Source organism: Monomorium pharaonis, chromosome 9, assembly GCF_013373865.1.
Source record: "Monomorium pharaonis isolate MP-MQ-018 chromosome 9, ASM1337386v2, whole genome shotgun sequence".
Classification (NCBI taxonomy): Eukaryota; Metazoa; Arthropoda; class Insecta; order Hymenoptera; family Formicidae; genus Monomorium; species Monomorium pharaonis.
Window position 1 is genome coordinate 17,104,975 of NC_050475.1, and position 13,688 is coordinate 17,118,662.

The following is a 13,688-nucleotide window of genomic DNA, read 5'->3' on the forward strand; positions in this document are numbered from 1 at the left end:
ACACATGTGATTTTAGGTCGCTACCAAGGTGGGTGCCGCAAGTCTCTTTGCTCATCCGCTCTTTCGAGACGGCTGGGAGCCGCGGAGACGTGGCAGTTGCGAATCAGGATTCTGGAGCTGCGTCGGCGAAGACCTAAGTCCAGAGCCGCCAAACCGACGGCATACATCGACTCTTAGCAGCTCGGCGGCAAGCAGTCTATTCCTGTTGGATGACCATCGAACCAGTTCGATCTATACGGACTCTTCCGAGGACATTGCCAGCTTAGGCGGTGGCGATTCCTGCTGGGAAGAACGACTGAATGGCATCGGCTCATCAAGCAAGACCATCTCGAAGATCGTTGAGTACTTTGAGAGAAAACAATCGGGTAGACTCGGCGATCACGGTGACTTAGCTGGTCCTAGCCGTCTAACACTGTTACGAGCCAGTTTAGAAGGGCCCGTACCTATTAGCAGCATCTCGGCCGCGCAACGGCTAGTCGTGTGCGAAGGTGCCGTGCGTAGTAAACTTGCATTATTCGACAAAAAGTGATATTACGCATGAGGCTCTTGGCAATTTCTTATTGTTTTCCTTCGACATTCAAGCAGCACCGACATAAAAAAAAAATCCTGTATAATGAAATGCGATACAGGTCTCGAGAAAGGATTTGACAAAGAGTCGTCATTATACGCTATGACGACAAAAATTTTGGTATGTTACATGAAATTTAGCGTTTTTTATGTGTAGTTGAGAATGAAAAACAGACGATAATGTCACGTTAAAGATCGGTTACGATAAAGAGTCGATCTTATTGCGCATAAAAGATTAGAATGGGTGGTAAGGGTGATTATAGTACCAACGCGTCATTCGTGACTTATAGACAAGATAATTGATCGAACACGCATGCGGCGTGCTTACAGACATTTCTCTAAAAACCTAGTAACCTGACTGTGATGTTTTTTGATAATCTACATACATACATTATTGAGCTGTACGACTGAAATTTGGCGAAGCCATCAACACAGGATCTTTTATACGCAACACGAATCGCGTTTCACGCAATTTGGTTACAACAATGCATTGTTTGAAAAAGATGGTAAAAGAGAGAGAGAGAGAGAGAGAGAGAGAGAGAGAGAGAGAGAGGAAGGGATGAAAGAACGAAGCAATAGCGAATTTAACAAACTGCGTTCGTGATTAGTGCAAAATTTAGCGCTAATCAATTGCTCGCGATTGACATACATTTTGCAGTGCCTCGCAGTTCCTAGTAGCCATCTCCGTCCTTATGCAACGCGAACCGTGGGTATTATTGATCACCGCAAAGATAGATATACAAATCGACGATGAATAAGGGCGAATGACTTCTTTTATTTAAATCGAATAGGCGGATCGCCAGGCCAAAGGTTCTTATCTCATTCTTAATTTTTTGATTGATACGGTTAACTTTGTCGGATTGTTTCGCGTTTTTTTTCCTTTCTTTGTAACATATTAACAATTCTATCAATTTTTAATTTTTATTTTTGATATTTAAGGGCCCGCTGACCTGTTACTACAGTCATAAATTTATTTTTGTTGCATATATAAAAATAAATTGACTTTTATTTAATACAATCATTTATATTTACAGATTTAAAATTTTTAATTGATAAATAATAAATATAAATCTTCTGTCATAAAATCTACAAATACAGATCATGTATAAATAGAAGTATGTATATTTATTTATTTGACAAAAAACATATTTTTACTTTATTAAAGTCTATTATGTTGAGACTGATGCGGAGTGATCTTGTAACGGTAATGGAGAAATTCATTCGAAATATGATTTAAGAGCGTTAATAAAATTTTCCTTGTCGTTATCTAACATGCTGCAGTAAGAGGTCAGATAAGGCCCTTTAGTTCCACACCCATAGAGGCCTACGTCGCGTTCGGGAGATTCTTATTTTGTTTTTGATGTACTGACATTGACGCAGCACGGGGTTTATCGACGCTGCTACACGTTTTCTCAACGATTCGCAGTTTCGCGTGCGCGTTAATAACTTGAAATGCGCGATACAAGTGCCGGAGACATATAACAATAAATGCATATATACATATATTTTTTTGTTGGCAAAGGTACACTGTGTCCTGGATATTCTTGTTGACGTGTTGCGCGTAACTGAGAGTTTGTCCACTTTGAAAAAAAGAGAATATATGAAACTGATCTAGTCAGTGTATTAATGTGGCGGCCTTATCTTTTGTATGTTGTAGCGCTAACTTGTAGTGTTTAAGGTTGAACTGGCGAACGTGAAATGAGCGCGATATGAAACTGAGCGTCCTGGTTACACGCGGTATTCTTCTTCCCCCATTTTTTTGAATGTTGGTATATTTATACAATGAAGAAGTGAAAGTGAGAGCGAGTGTGCGAGACAGGGTATATAAATGAGAGAAGGTACACCGCACCGGGGTGCGTGCGTGTGCGTACACTGAAAAAAAATGCAATATATCCAATAAGATTTTATTGCGGGCTGCCAACCACAGATATACACAATACAATAATATATGTTACTGCAGTATCAACATTGTACTTGCATTAACAGTAAATATTATTGTATTGAGTATTTTATGTAGTGGCAGCCCGCATTTTATGTTATTGGCTATATTTTTTTTCTGTGTATGTGTATGTATGCGTTACCAGAAAGATAATGTACACGTCCAAAAACGATATCTATGTAGGTAACTACAACTTTTGCATATAAAATGTGAATCGTTTTGTCGCTCAGATGAAAGCGAGTCGAACCAAATCTACGATCGTAGAGTGATAGACTAATGTGACGATACCTTTTTACTTGTCGAAGTTCGCTCACGGGTTTACTCTATAAGACTGTGCGTTTGTTATGTAATAGGTCGTATGTAAATAGAGAAGCTCGCGTCAACGATATTCGCAGTCTCTTCTTCCTCGTGTATAATAGGATACGTGTACTTTGCGTTTCTTTCTTCTTTTTTATTTTTATTCGTGTCGAATCGGGGTCTTCTTTTTCTCCTCGATGCGTCAATCGGTACCTGAACAATCGAAGTGAAGGAAGGACTGCGAACGAGTTAGTTATTAAGCATACGGACATATCAGGAATACGGGCATATCCTGAAATTCAACCTGATCGATAAAGGGCAATAATATAGTTTGCAGGAGTGATGGAGTTATGGAATATACGTTGCGTACGCAAGATCGCATGAGGAAGAGGAAAAGTAAGAGAAAGAGAGAGAGAAAAAATATGAAGCGGAGTTAGTGGCCGCATTACCGAAAGGCGCATTTTTATAAAAAAGAAAGATATGGGTTATTTATTTTAAGTAAAAACAATTATATTAAAGATTATATATCTATATATAAATCTACACAAACGTCGTCTCTTCCATACTTTTCAACTGTTGTCTAGAATCTACAACTACTATCGTTGTAGTCCGCATCTTCTAGTTCTTTATATTATTATACTATAAAGAGGAGGGTACGCGTAATATCTCGGGTTCCCTCGTGGTTTTCCGCGTTGGTCGTCGAGATATTTACAATATAAAAATTATATATATATATATATTTTTTTTTTTATATTTATATATATATATATATATAATAGCGAGCGCTGTGAACGCCTGATTCTTTCGTGATCAATGATCACTACTCATAGAATGGGCATAAATAAGCGTGGAAAAAGAATTGATGGCGACGATAACGGCGATGATAATAATAGTTATAATGATTAATAATAAAAGGCGAAGCTATATATATGTGTTGTGTATATATATATATATATATATATATATATATATATAGCTATGTAAAAAAATTCCTATATATATACAAAGGTAATAAAGTTAAGGGCTCCCAATTTTTATGAAGAAAAATGGAAAGTTATTAAAGATTTTTTCTATAAAGTCATTAAGTCTTAACAATTCAAATAACCGAAAGAAAAATTTACGGTTTTTCCTAATTTTAATATAATTATTTATGAACTGATTTAAAGGAAGCATTATTTTAATGTCAATAAGATGATACGACAACTATTATAAGGCACGATATTTCATTTCACTAAAAATTGCTCTTACATTTTTCTATATCTAATATTTTATCATCGCCATATAAGAAATAACGCGTATAATTTTGAGGCAAGAAATAAGAATAATTCGAATACTTATTTTAACTCGCATTATTTCTCATCACAGATTATTAATTGTACCCATGTACAGCAAAATTTTTATTTCAAAATTATTTTGATAAATGTATTATTAAATGTATAAATGAAACTATCATTTCTGACTTAAGTCATTGACAAAAAATCACTTGTGTAGTAGTTTCAATTTCTTATAATTTATATCGCGCAGCATTGAATTTACGATTTTGTTCATCGAAGAAACAACGCATAGCTTCTATTTTTAAAGTCATAGAAATACCTGAATAAATCCGATTAAAATAACACCAAGTTATTACTGATCTTATATTGCTTAACATAATGCCAACAATCCTACGAATTTCTTCGTTTTTGACATTGTCATTTCTACAATAAGAGAGTTCCTAAAAATAAATTTTGAATTTTGCCAGAGAAAAATTAAGTAGATCATTTTCTAATAAATAATGTCGAATAGTGCGCTCTACAATCTTGCATCTCGCAATTTTATTGTAAAAAAAACTTCACTTTTTTTCATTCTTTATCATATGTAATATTAACGATCCCTCTCGGACATTGGATAAGCCTTGCCCATGTCTTCTTCAGGGATCAACGGTATATATCTTGTTCTAGGATCATTTTTTCGCTCGTAAGCATACGGGAACATCATCGTGGGATGTATTATTGTTCTGGCACTTTTTGTTGTCATTTTGTGTCGCGGAATTTTCTGGATATGTGAAGAAACCGTCGTAGAAACTTCATTAGCATCAGTCGATGAGGGCGGATTACTAGTCGTCACATCAAAGTCGATCAGAGGTATGAATTTCCTTTCATATGTATTTGCAGTCGTGGCTTCCTCTTTGGTCTTGTCACTGCCTTCGGTGGACTTTCGTGAACTGTCGATCTTCATCGTCGGCACCGCCGTCGTTTCTTCACTCGACGTTACAGTTCGCGCAGTCGAGATAACGTCGCTCTTGACAGTGATCGGCACCCAATTGTCATCAGACTTGACCTCAGTTTCCGCGTTTGCGTTCACCGTCCGTGAAGTCCAGTCATGATTGATGTCGATGGACCAGTCCAGTGAACGCGAAACATTCGAGTCTCTTCGCGACGGAGAATTCTTCAAAGGGGTTGCCGATTCATCAATCGGCAGCCAATCGCTGTTCCCGCTCGTTTTCATCTTAAGACCGGTGGAATTGGCATTCGCTATTTTCTCCGGATATATAGCCTCAACTATCATCGGCGATATTTCGGCTTTCGACATGTTATACTCGTTTTTACCGTTCTCCATTTGCGCGCTCGAGGTGGACTCGTATCGTTCGTCCTTGATGCTGAACGATTTGTCAGTTTTGCTCTGGCTGATGATCACCCGCGAGATTTGATCGCTGCTCCGTTGTCGGCCAGTCGTTTTGTTAGTCTCGGTGTTATCAGCACTTCTAGGACGCACTATGTCGCTCAAGAGAGGAAAATACTTGGGCTCTTCATGCCGTATACCGCTCACGAAGCTCGGCGTGTACTGCGAGATCAAGGGCAGCAGAGTCTGTCGAGCGTATCGTTCCGCCTGCGCCAGGATGCCAGCCAATCGCTCGGGTAGAAACTGCACGGTGAACGCTCTCGTAGAGGTCGACGATGTCTCCTGTATCTCGTCACGTTGCCTACCTGCTTGATGCTGCTGCTGCTGCTGCGGCACCACTTCGTTCCGCGTGTTGTGCCTGGTAGCGCGTGGACGCAGAATCGGTTCCGTGATCTCGGGCAACTTGAGCGATCGGCCGACATCCTTCTTGCTCGGGCGCAGTACCGGTTCCTTGATCTCCGGCAATAATAGCTCCGTGGTAGTGATGACAGGGGTCATGGTAGTCTCAGCAACACGCTCTGGCATCGTCGACGCGCGATAGATCAGGTTGGCGGCACCAGAGAAGCTCCGTCCTTGCTCCGACTCGGCGTTCTCCAGCGAATTCGAGTCACCATCGCCGGATATGTCCAGGATGATCCACGGGTTTGCGACGTTGCGCCGCTTCTCCGCGTCCTCGAAGGACGCCGTCTCGACCTCGACGACACGTCGATTCTGCTCCTTCGTGAATGGACCCAGGCCCCCTCGTCTCTGCGATGTTCTGTCCGTCGGCAGGATCTCCACGGAGTATTCGGGAGTATCCTTTATCTCGTAGTTTTGCTCCTTCGTGAATGGCCCTATGCCACCCTGCCTCTCTTCCATCGTCACATGTTCGAGCGCCGGTACCGCGGCAGACGCAGTGGAGTTCGTGTCGGTGTCCAAGGGTATGTTGCATTCCCCAGGATAAAGGGGTAGGTAAACTGATCGGCCCGATTCTAAAATCAAACCCTTTTTGCAAATCGACAAAATCTTGCCGAAACTGTCGATTATGGCCACCTTGTCGATAGTCCAGGACACCAAACCGGACGATATCCAGCCGCTGTACGCTGTATATTTGATCTGTTAACATTGTTGAAATAGTTATATAATTCACTGTAGTTGAAGTTTGGAGCGTTCTTAGAGCCAAAAAATAAAAATTTGTTTTAATTGAAAAAACCTATTCAAAAAGATGTATAAATAAGTAAAACTTAAAAAATTATTATTGTATTTGTATATTATTGTATGTATGTCTGATTTTTTAAATGTAAAATCAACAATTAGTATAATGTTAAATAGAATTTTATTTATATTATTTTTCTAAAGAGACTTTAATCAAGAAATTCATGGATTTCAGTCAATTAAACAGATTATCTTCTATTTATGGTAGAATTTAGTTCTCAAAATAAACATGTAATATACCAGACTTACCTCGATTGCTTCGAGATGAGTAACTGCAGGATGTGGCACAACGATTTTCTGAAGAATGGCTCCTACCAAAAGCTCTTCGTCCTTACGAGTCATCGCGAATGTGTCATTGTAAGAACCTTTTCCCACCAGCGTGACCTGAATAAAGGGAAACCTATGAGATATCGAAACGTTTGCTAAAAAAGAATAATTTGAAAACTTGAAATTCACTTTTTCGATCCTTTATTTAATTAAAAATTAAAACAAACCAAAATATAAAGAAATACCGTCTGAAGAAATAAATTCGTGAGAGCTGTTTGCGGAAAAAAATAAACGGAAATAATTTCTAATTATGAATATGTAAATTATATTAATGTATGACAAATTTGTACACAGAAAAAAGTAATAATCTGTAGTTGCGAGCTGCCAAGTACAGATAATACTCAATACAATAATAGTTGCTGTTAATGCAAGTACAATGTTGATACCGCAATAACATATATTATAGTATATCTGTAATTAGCAGCCCGTAACTACATGTCTTATTGGATATATTACTTTTTTCCGTGTAAGGGAAAAATTGCATCCCTATCACTTCGTCACTATCATGAAACTTATCTCGAGTGCTCACCTGAAGCTTGCCGTAACTCCTGGCGGATCTCTCGCTCCGACTATTGTACACCTTGATCTGGTACTGATGAGCGCAGAAAGGCTCCTCGTCCCTGGTCATCAGGTAAAGCTGGCCCCTGGCAGGCGACTCGTTACTGTAATAGCCCATGTCGCCGCACGGTCGAGCCATATTATCCGTACCGCAGGGGAAACAGTCACCCTTCAGCAAACCTTCGTAACCGTTGTCGCAGGGAAACGCAGGAAATCGGCATTTCGGGCTTACGGAGTCGGTGAAAAATTTGTATGCCCGTCGATGGTTGCACAACGATCTACCCTCGACCGCGCTCGCTGTAATCACATTATTATCTTATCAGAGAGGAGTGCTCGTTTTGTATTTCAATCTGTCTTGATCGCGAAGAGAAGCGGAGCTTACACCAGATAATGTCGGAGACGGCACCGACGAAAATATTCGAACACCCGCTTTGCATTTTTCCGCCATTCGGATAGTAATCCACGTCGCCCATGGGCTGCCAGGAGCCGAGTCCACCCAAGATTAGCTGCTCGCCGTTGCTGTGAATAACATCGACGAAATTTGCATCCGTCGCGTCCAGGCGAACCCTCGGATCCTGCGCCTCGAAAAGCGGCCCTGCAGGATCTAATCCTATATCGACACAGAAAAACGGAAATGTATTTTGTAATCTTTGCCTACGAGTTTTCTCATATAATGCCCGAGATAATGAGCACAGGAATATAAAAAGCAGAGGGATATTACTAATCTGCAAAGTTGTAACGAAGTAACGGTCCCCGCAATCATTTTCGTCGAGATTATGCTAGCAAATTTTAAGAGAAATTCTATTTCAATTTTCAGAGTCAGCCCAGCATTATGAACACGCATTCGAATAAGGCAAAATTACTAAGTAATCTAGTAAGTAATGCGCGTACTGTAAAAATATCAACCGGTTACTCTTACAGGTGCGCGAGTCATTACAGATACGCTTTTACTTACCGCGCGTAACCAGGCATTTATTATAATGCATACGCACCTTCGTGAACGTATGGAATTAAGATGAAAATTGCGAGAAATGTTTTTTTTTAACTTTACGCGAAATAAAACAGCCTTGAAAAAGCGTGAAGCAACGACGAAAAGACATAACTTTTTATGTTTGGGAAATACGCGTTTCTCTTTGTCGAAACCCATGCAAAAGTATCAAGGGAAATCGCGTATAAAAATATACGCGACGGGCAAAAACGCACAAAGCCGTCTGGAATAAAAATGCGTAACAATGAATTAAGGACGACGAATTGCGAAAAGGGTTGTTTCGCAATTCTACGCGAAATAGCGCAAAACGCGGAAGAATATTGTTCGCTCTGATAATTTTAGGTTTGAGAAACACTCGTCCCATTATCTAGTCGAAACCCCGAGGAATAAAGGTCCGATTACACGGACCCGCGGTAAAAAAAAAAAAAAAAGAAAGAACATACGGTCGATAATTCCTCGTGCTGGTATTCGATCAAAAGGCATCGGCGCGTGTCGAGGTAAGAGGTATAGATTGTAGCGAGGCATTTAAATGCCTCGAAATGATTACCGCGAGCGGGACCTTGTTACAGTTACTCTCTAATAATCGATTATACAGCTGAGTTCATGCTCGATCGACCGGATTGCGATCGTCGAGGTGTCTTGCGCACGAGAAATTAACACAGAGATTGCAGTGGACGCTTCAAGCCAATACAAATACAGCCGCGCACAATGAGGCTGAGTTGACAATGCCGTAGCAGAAACCCTAGCTGTCGCAAACGCGCGATTGGTAAATGCATCGCCAATACGCAACTAGGAAATATACTGTTTGAATGAATAGCTTTATTTCTCTTTGTTAGATAAAAACTGTCGATAAAAGCAGTCGTTTAAGACAGATAATTAATTAAATATGAAATAAGTATATGCGCAACATTCTCTCTCAAATGGACTTATTAAAAATATTTTGTTAATTTTGTAGAAATTGTTAAAAGTTTCTCCGTAGATTTTTTACGCAATGTTTACCATACAATTACTTTTATATTGACACTTAAAAAGATATTTGATTTTATTTCAAAATTTTCGTACAATAGAAGAACATGGTATCTGATGAATTCACCTGCATATATTGTAGTTTTATTTTTTTAAAGACAATTGCTTACATATCTCTTGAGAGAGGTTTAGCCAAAAATTATTTTATACGATTTTTTATTTAATGAAAGATCATGAAAATCCCGTTTGACTTACCGGTAATTCTGGACACATTTCCGAGCTCGGCACCGGCGAATCCGGCCACGTGTGCCCCCAGGCTGAAACCTATCATGTGTACTTTTTCCAACGGCACATTTAAGCTGCGGATTAATTTTGCCAGTTGCCGACCCACTAATCGTGTATTGGCCGCTGCTCTTACATAATTTGGTACTGCGCTGCCGGGTCCCCAATCCACACAAACTAGAATGGTATATAATTATGTAGTTGACATTCGATCAGAAAAATGATTGGACCTGACATGATTATACTGTAGTTGTTATATATTTAAAAAAGTAAATGTCACTGATTCTTTAAATTAAATAATTGCATCTTGTTGCGCAAAATAACGCGTATAAATTACACAAATTTTAATGAATTGTTATCATTCAGAAAAAAAAACTTAAATGAATAATCGCCGTATTTAATACAAATTTAATAAAATGGAGATCTTTCCGCTACGATTACGTGTAAATGTGGAGATATTTATTATTAAACTTTCTGCAAACTTTTTGTAGAATTAACATATGTGTGCCTAGTTTTTAAAATCGATTCGACGAGGCATTTGAATAGAGTTATATAAGTTTCGTTACATAAGTACCGATATTGCAATCGTGAATGCTCATTAACGCTGATCGCATATCATAAACCCATAAATGATTGCAGTCACTCCCAAATCCATGCACGATCACTTTCGTTGGAAGATTGGGATCTATGGCACGGTGGGCATTATCGTTTATGTCGTCAGCGGGCACCTCCATGGGAATCGATCTTGCCTTTCTACTTCCATATACGAGAAACCTATCGGAGGATAATAATTACATCTGATTATACACATACAATCCTCTAGGGCAAAAATATTTCATGTGTTTCGCAGCCATCGTGATCTCATGCAAATCTTATCGTGTAATGTCAAATAATGTTAGATGTTTTCCGTAACAGAGAGTTACTTTGCACGAGTATCGCGTTTTTTTTTCGCGTATTTCCATATATATAGTCTTCTCTCGTCTTTTTTCACCTCGTTCCGACGTCTTTTGGCGGCGACGGCAGCATCTCCAGATAACTAAAAGGTCCGGTATCCTCGAAGCACCCGATGTCCTCATAGCAAACCTTGGACACCTCTCTTTTTCCTCTGTGATTGGCCTTTTTATGACGCGACCATTCTTTCATTGATTCGACGACCGCGCGAAAAATTTCTACGTCGTTCTTTTCGTCCACACTTTCGTCGAAGGATGAAAGCACCTGTCCCGCAACAGGTTCTGCTGAAATATTATTATTATAAAAAGAGATACAATATAAATGGATCTTACGTAACAAATTTGACTAATAGACAGAATTAATTAACGTTACGTGAAAATTTAATTACAGAACCATTCGCTATTAGAAGCTAATGAGTATCTTGATAAATTAAGCGTCATTAGTTCTGTTTTGAATAGGTATATTTAGAGTCTCTAATTTTTTAATTCAAGTTTATTCAATGGTTAAAGAGCGTTTCAATACATCTATGCGAAGACTTGTAACGGCTTTCCCGGTCCACGGCTCGCGGCCGCTATATTGTTATTAGCATAACGCCTGAATAACAATTTCCTGGAACGCTATGGCAATATTTTACACTTGATAAAATCATAGGTATTCCCATCTTGAATGCTTATTATTACCAGTTTTACCGGAATTCAATTATTATCTGTAGCAGGTGCACTGTCATCAAATAAACCGCCATTGATCAAATGATTAGATTGACAAATGTGTAAATCCGCTAGCCTTAAATCCGCTAGATTTTAAACTATTTTCTTTCCTTAAAAAGCACCTGAAGTGACAAACGATAGCTGTTAAGTTTTATCTTCAGGCGCAGAGATTTATTTGATTCTCTCTTCTTCAGAAGAAGAATTGAAAAATAATTGATAAGAGCAATAAACCGCAATATATTTTTATTCATAATGTATATAAAATAAGTAATACATTATGAATAAAATCGCATATTAAGTATTAGATAACAATTGCTAAAGGCACACGTAATAACATCTTACTTGAATTGTAAACCTAGTTTGAACGCGTTACAGCGGTGTTAAAAGCCCGTAACAGATATGAAGAACTTTATATTCATAATTTATAATATAATATATAATTTACATAAAAACGATCAATAAAGCATTGCAACGGTCAAAACACGCAACCCGCGGTCGTGCGTGTCAGTGAACGTGCCATTAAAATCACTGTGAATGTATTTCATTTAAATCGCAAGTGATTTCCATATTTTCCCTTTTACAAGTACAAATTGATGCCACTATGTAAATGTTAACGCAGGAGATGGTTAATTACCCAACAACAAACATACGTATGTAATTAAGACCTCGGTGAGAGAGTTGATGCTTCAAAATGCATTAAATGCTTTAATATTCAATGTTATATTCGCCACGGACACATCTACCATTTGTTATTACGAATTGATGGGTCGATGCTATTTTGATTAAATATAACATGATGAAGAGATTATATTTCATATGAAAAGTAAATAAAAAGTTTAACCGCTTCTAAATTAATTCTAGAATATCAAAAATCTTACATTCACGTACAATATTTTGGAAAAAGTAAAATGTATTGAAAAATTAAAAAAATCACGTGTTGCAATAATTTAAAATTTTGTCCTCTTTTATCAAATGCTATTTTTGTGATAGCATTCAAGTTTGTTGGGAAAAAATAGCGTACCGAAACTCATTAAAAGATCTTAGCCGTTTATAATATTATAATGGCGTTTATAATAATTATATGGTTAAAAACACGGTGGGATTTGCATATCGGGCGTCGGAAAATTCAAGCATTCTAATGTTTATTTATGAGCTAATCCTATTGTGAACCTCAAGATGGTTCGGATAGCGTCATATCATGTGCACTTTCCGCGCGAAGAGAATGTAAAGGAACAGTTCACTAAACTTTACAATTCCCGTCCTTCTTTTCCTGCTGAAGAATACTACAATCATTTAGGATGACTCGAAGGATTCCCAACGCGTCTATGACATTACGCACGGATACGCTACGCAATCTTGGAGTAATTTTATATTTAGCGACGGTCAGCGATGAAGATTGTCATTCGCGTCGTTCTAAATCTAAATTGTTCCTTATCCGTCGGATTCCCAGGCCGTAAAACTGCCACGTTCATCTCGTTTGATTGAAATGTCTTTTTAATAGCGTCATAAGCAATTTATGCGGTTTTTCTCAATATATTCCGCAATATAAGACAAACGGGAATGAATGCCGTGTACATACAATAGATTGCCGCGAATCAACTGGGAAATGGTGACACTTTAACCCTCTTTGCGCACGGTGTCGCGGACGATGTGTTTGCAATGACTACGCGTGAATTTTGTGTCACGTCACGTACAAACAAGGCGTCCCACTACTCGCACACATTATTTTTTTAATGACAGACCTCGGCGGCCAACTTGAAAATGATTTTTCTCCGGCGAAGATGCCGAGGCACGCATAATTTTCCATTCGCGATCGAAGGTAACGGATTACGGTGGCAAACTAAGCCGGTACTCGTCGGTCAGCATTGTTCGACAGGAGACCTACAAAAATCTAATTCAAAACTGAACCACGGTGACATTCTGCAGTATGCTTCCCGGACGGACCGCAAATTCTCGGCCATTCTCTCTACCGTTGTTCTTTACGTCTTGGACAGGGTTAATGTCCGTCTGTTTGCGGTCCGAACAGTCGACGATTGGGTCAGTGAACATGTCCTGACCTTACGACCCAGTTCTGACCGGTGCTATACCTCTCGGAATGGAAGGCAAAAGAAGTGGCCCAAGATTGTAAGTCTCGGTCGTCTCGGGCGTCTATATCACGGTGAATGAGAACGAGGCGTCTGGCGCGGGCCGCTTAATGAAGCCATGAGAATGAGTCGGGAGGTTAATTTACATACATTCTCATGACTCGTGA

The 13,688-nt window shown here is 39.0% G+C and overlaps 2 protein-coding genes across 3 annotated transcripts in view; one reads left to right on the top strand and one right to left on the bottom strand.

Moving 5' to 3' along the window:
* LOC105838698 (probable serine/threonine-protein kinase mkcC) overlaps nucleotides 1-3,334 on the top strand; it is a 29,077-nt gene extending 25,743 nt beyond the window's left edge. The window contains exon 5 of the mRNA XM_012684437.3: nucleotides 17-3,334. Within this exon, the coding sequence (XP_012539891.1) occupies nucleotides 17-529 (513 nt within the window). The 3' untranslated portion in view covers nucleotides 530-3,334. The remainder of the gene's footprint in view (nucleotides 1-16) is intronic.
* LOC105838699 overlaps nucleotides 3,264-13,688 on the bottom strand; it is a 29,506-nt gene continuing 19,081 nt past the window's right edge. The window contains exons 2-8 of one of the 2 annotated variants that reach the window (XM_012684439.3): nucleotides 10,771-11,011; nucleotides 10,354-10,553; nucleotides 9,753-9,956; nucleotides 7,926-8,153; nucleotides 7,515-7,840; nucleotides 6,908-7,042; nucleotides 3,264-6,559 (exon numbers count right to left, since the gene is read on the bottom strand). In XM_012684439.3, coding sequence (XP_012539893.1) covers nucleotides 4,667-6,559; nucleotides 6,908-7,042; nucleotides 7,515-7,840; nucleotides 7,926-8,153; nucleotides 9,753-9,956; nucleotides 10,354-10,553; nucleotides 10,771-11,011 — 3,227 coding nt within the window. In that variant the 3' untranslated portion in view covers nucleotides 3,264-4,666. Of the gene's footprint in view, nucleotides 6,560-6,907; nucleotides 7,043-7,514; nucleotides 7,841-7,925; nucleotides 8,154-9,752; nucleotides 9,957-10,353; nucleotides 10,554-10,770; nucleotides 11,015-13,688 lie in introns of both variants that reach the window. The other variant, XM_012684438.3, reaches the window with a different exon arrangement.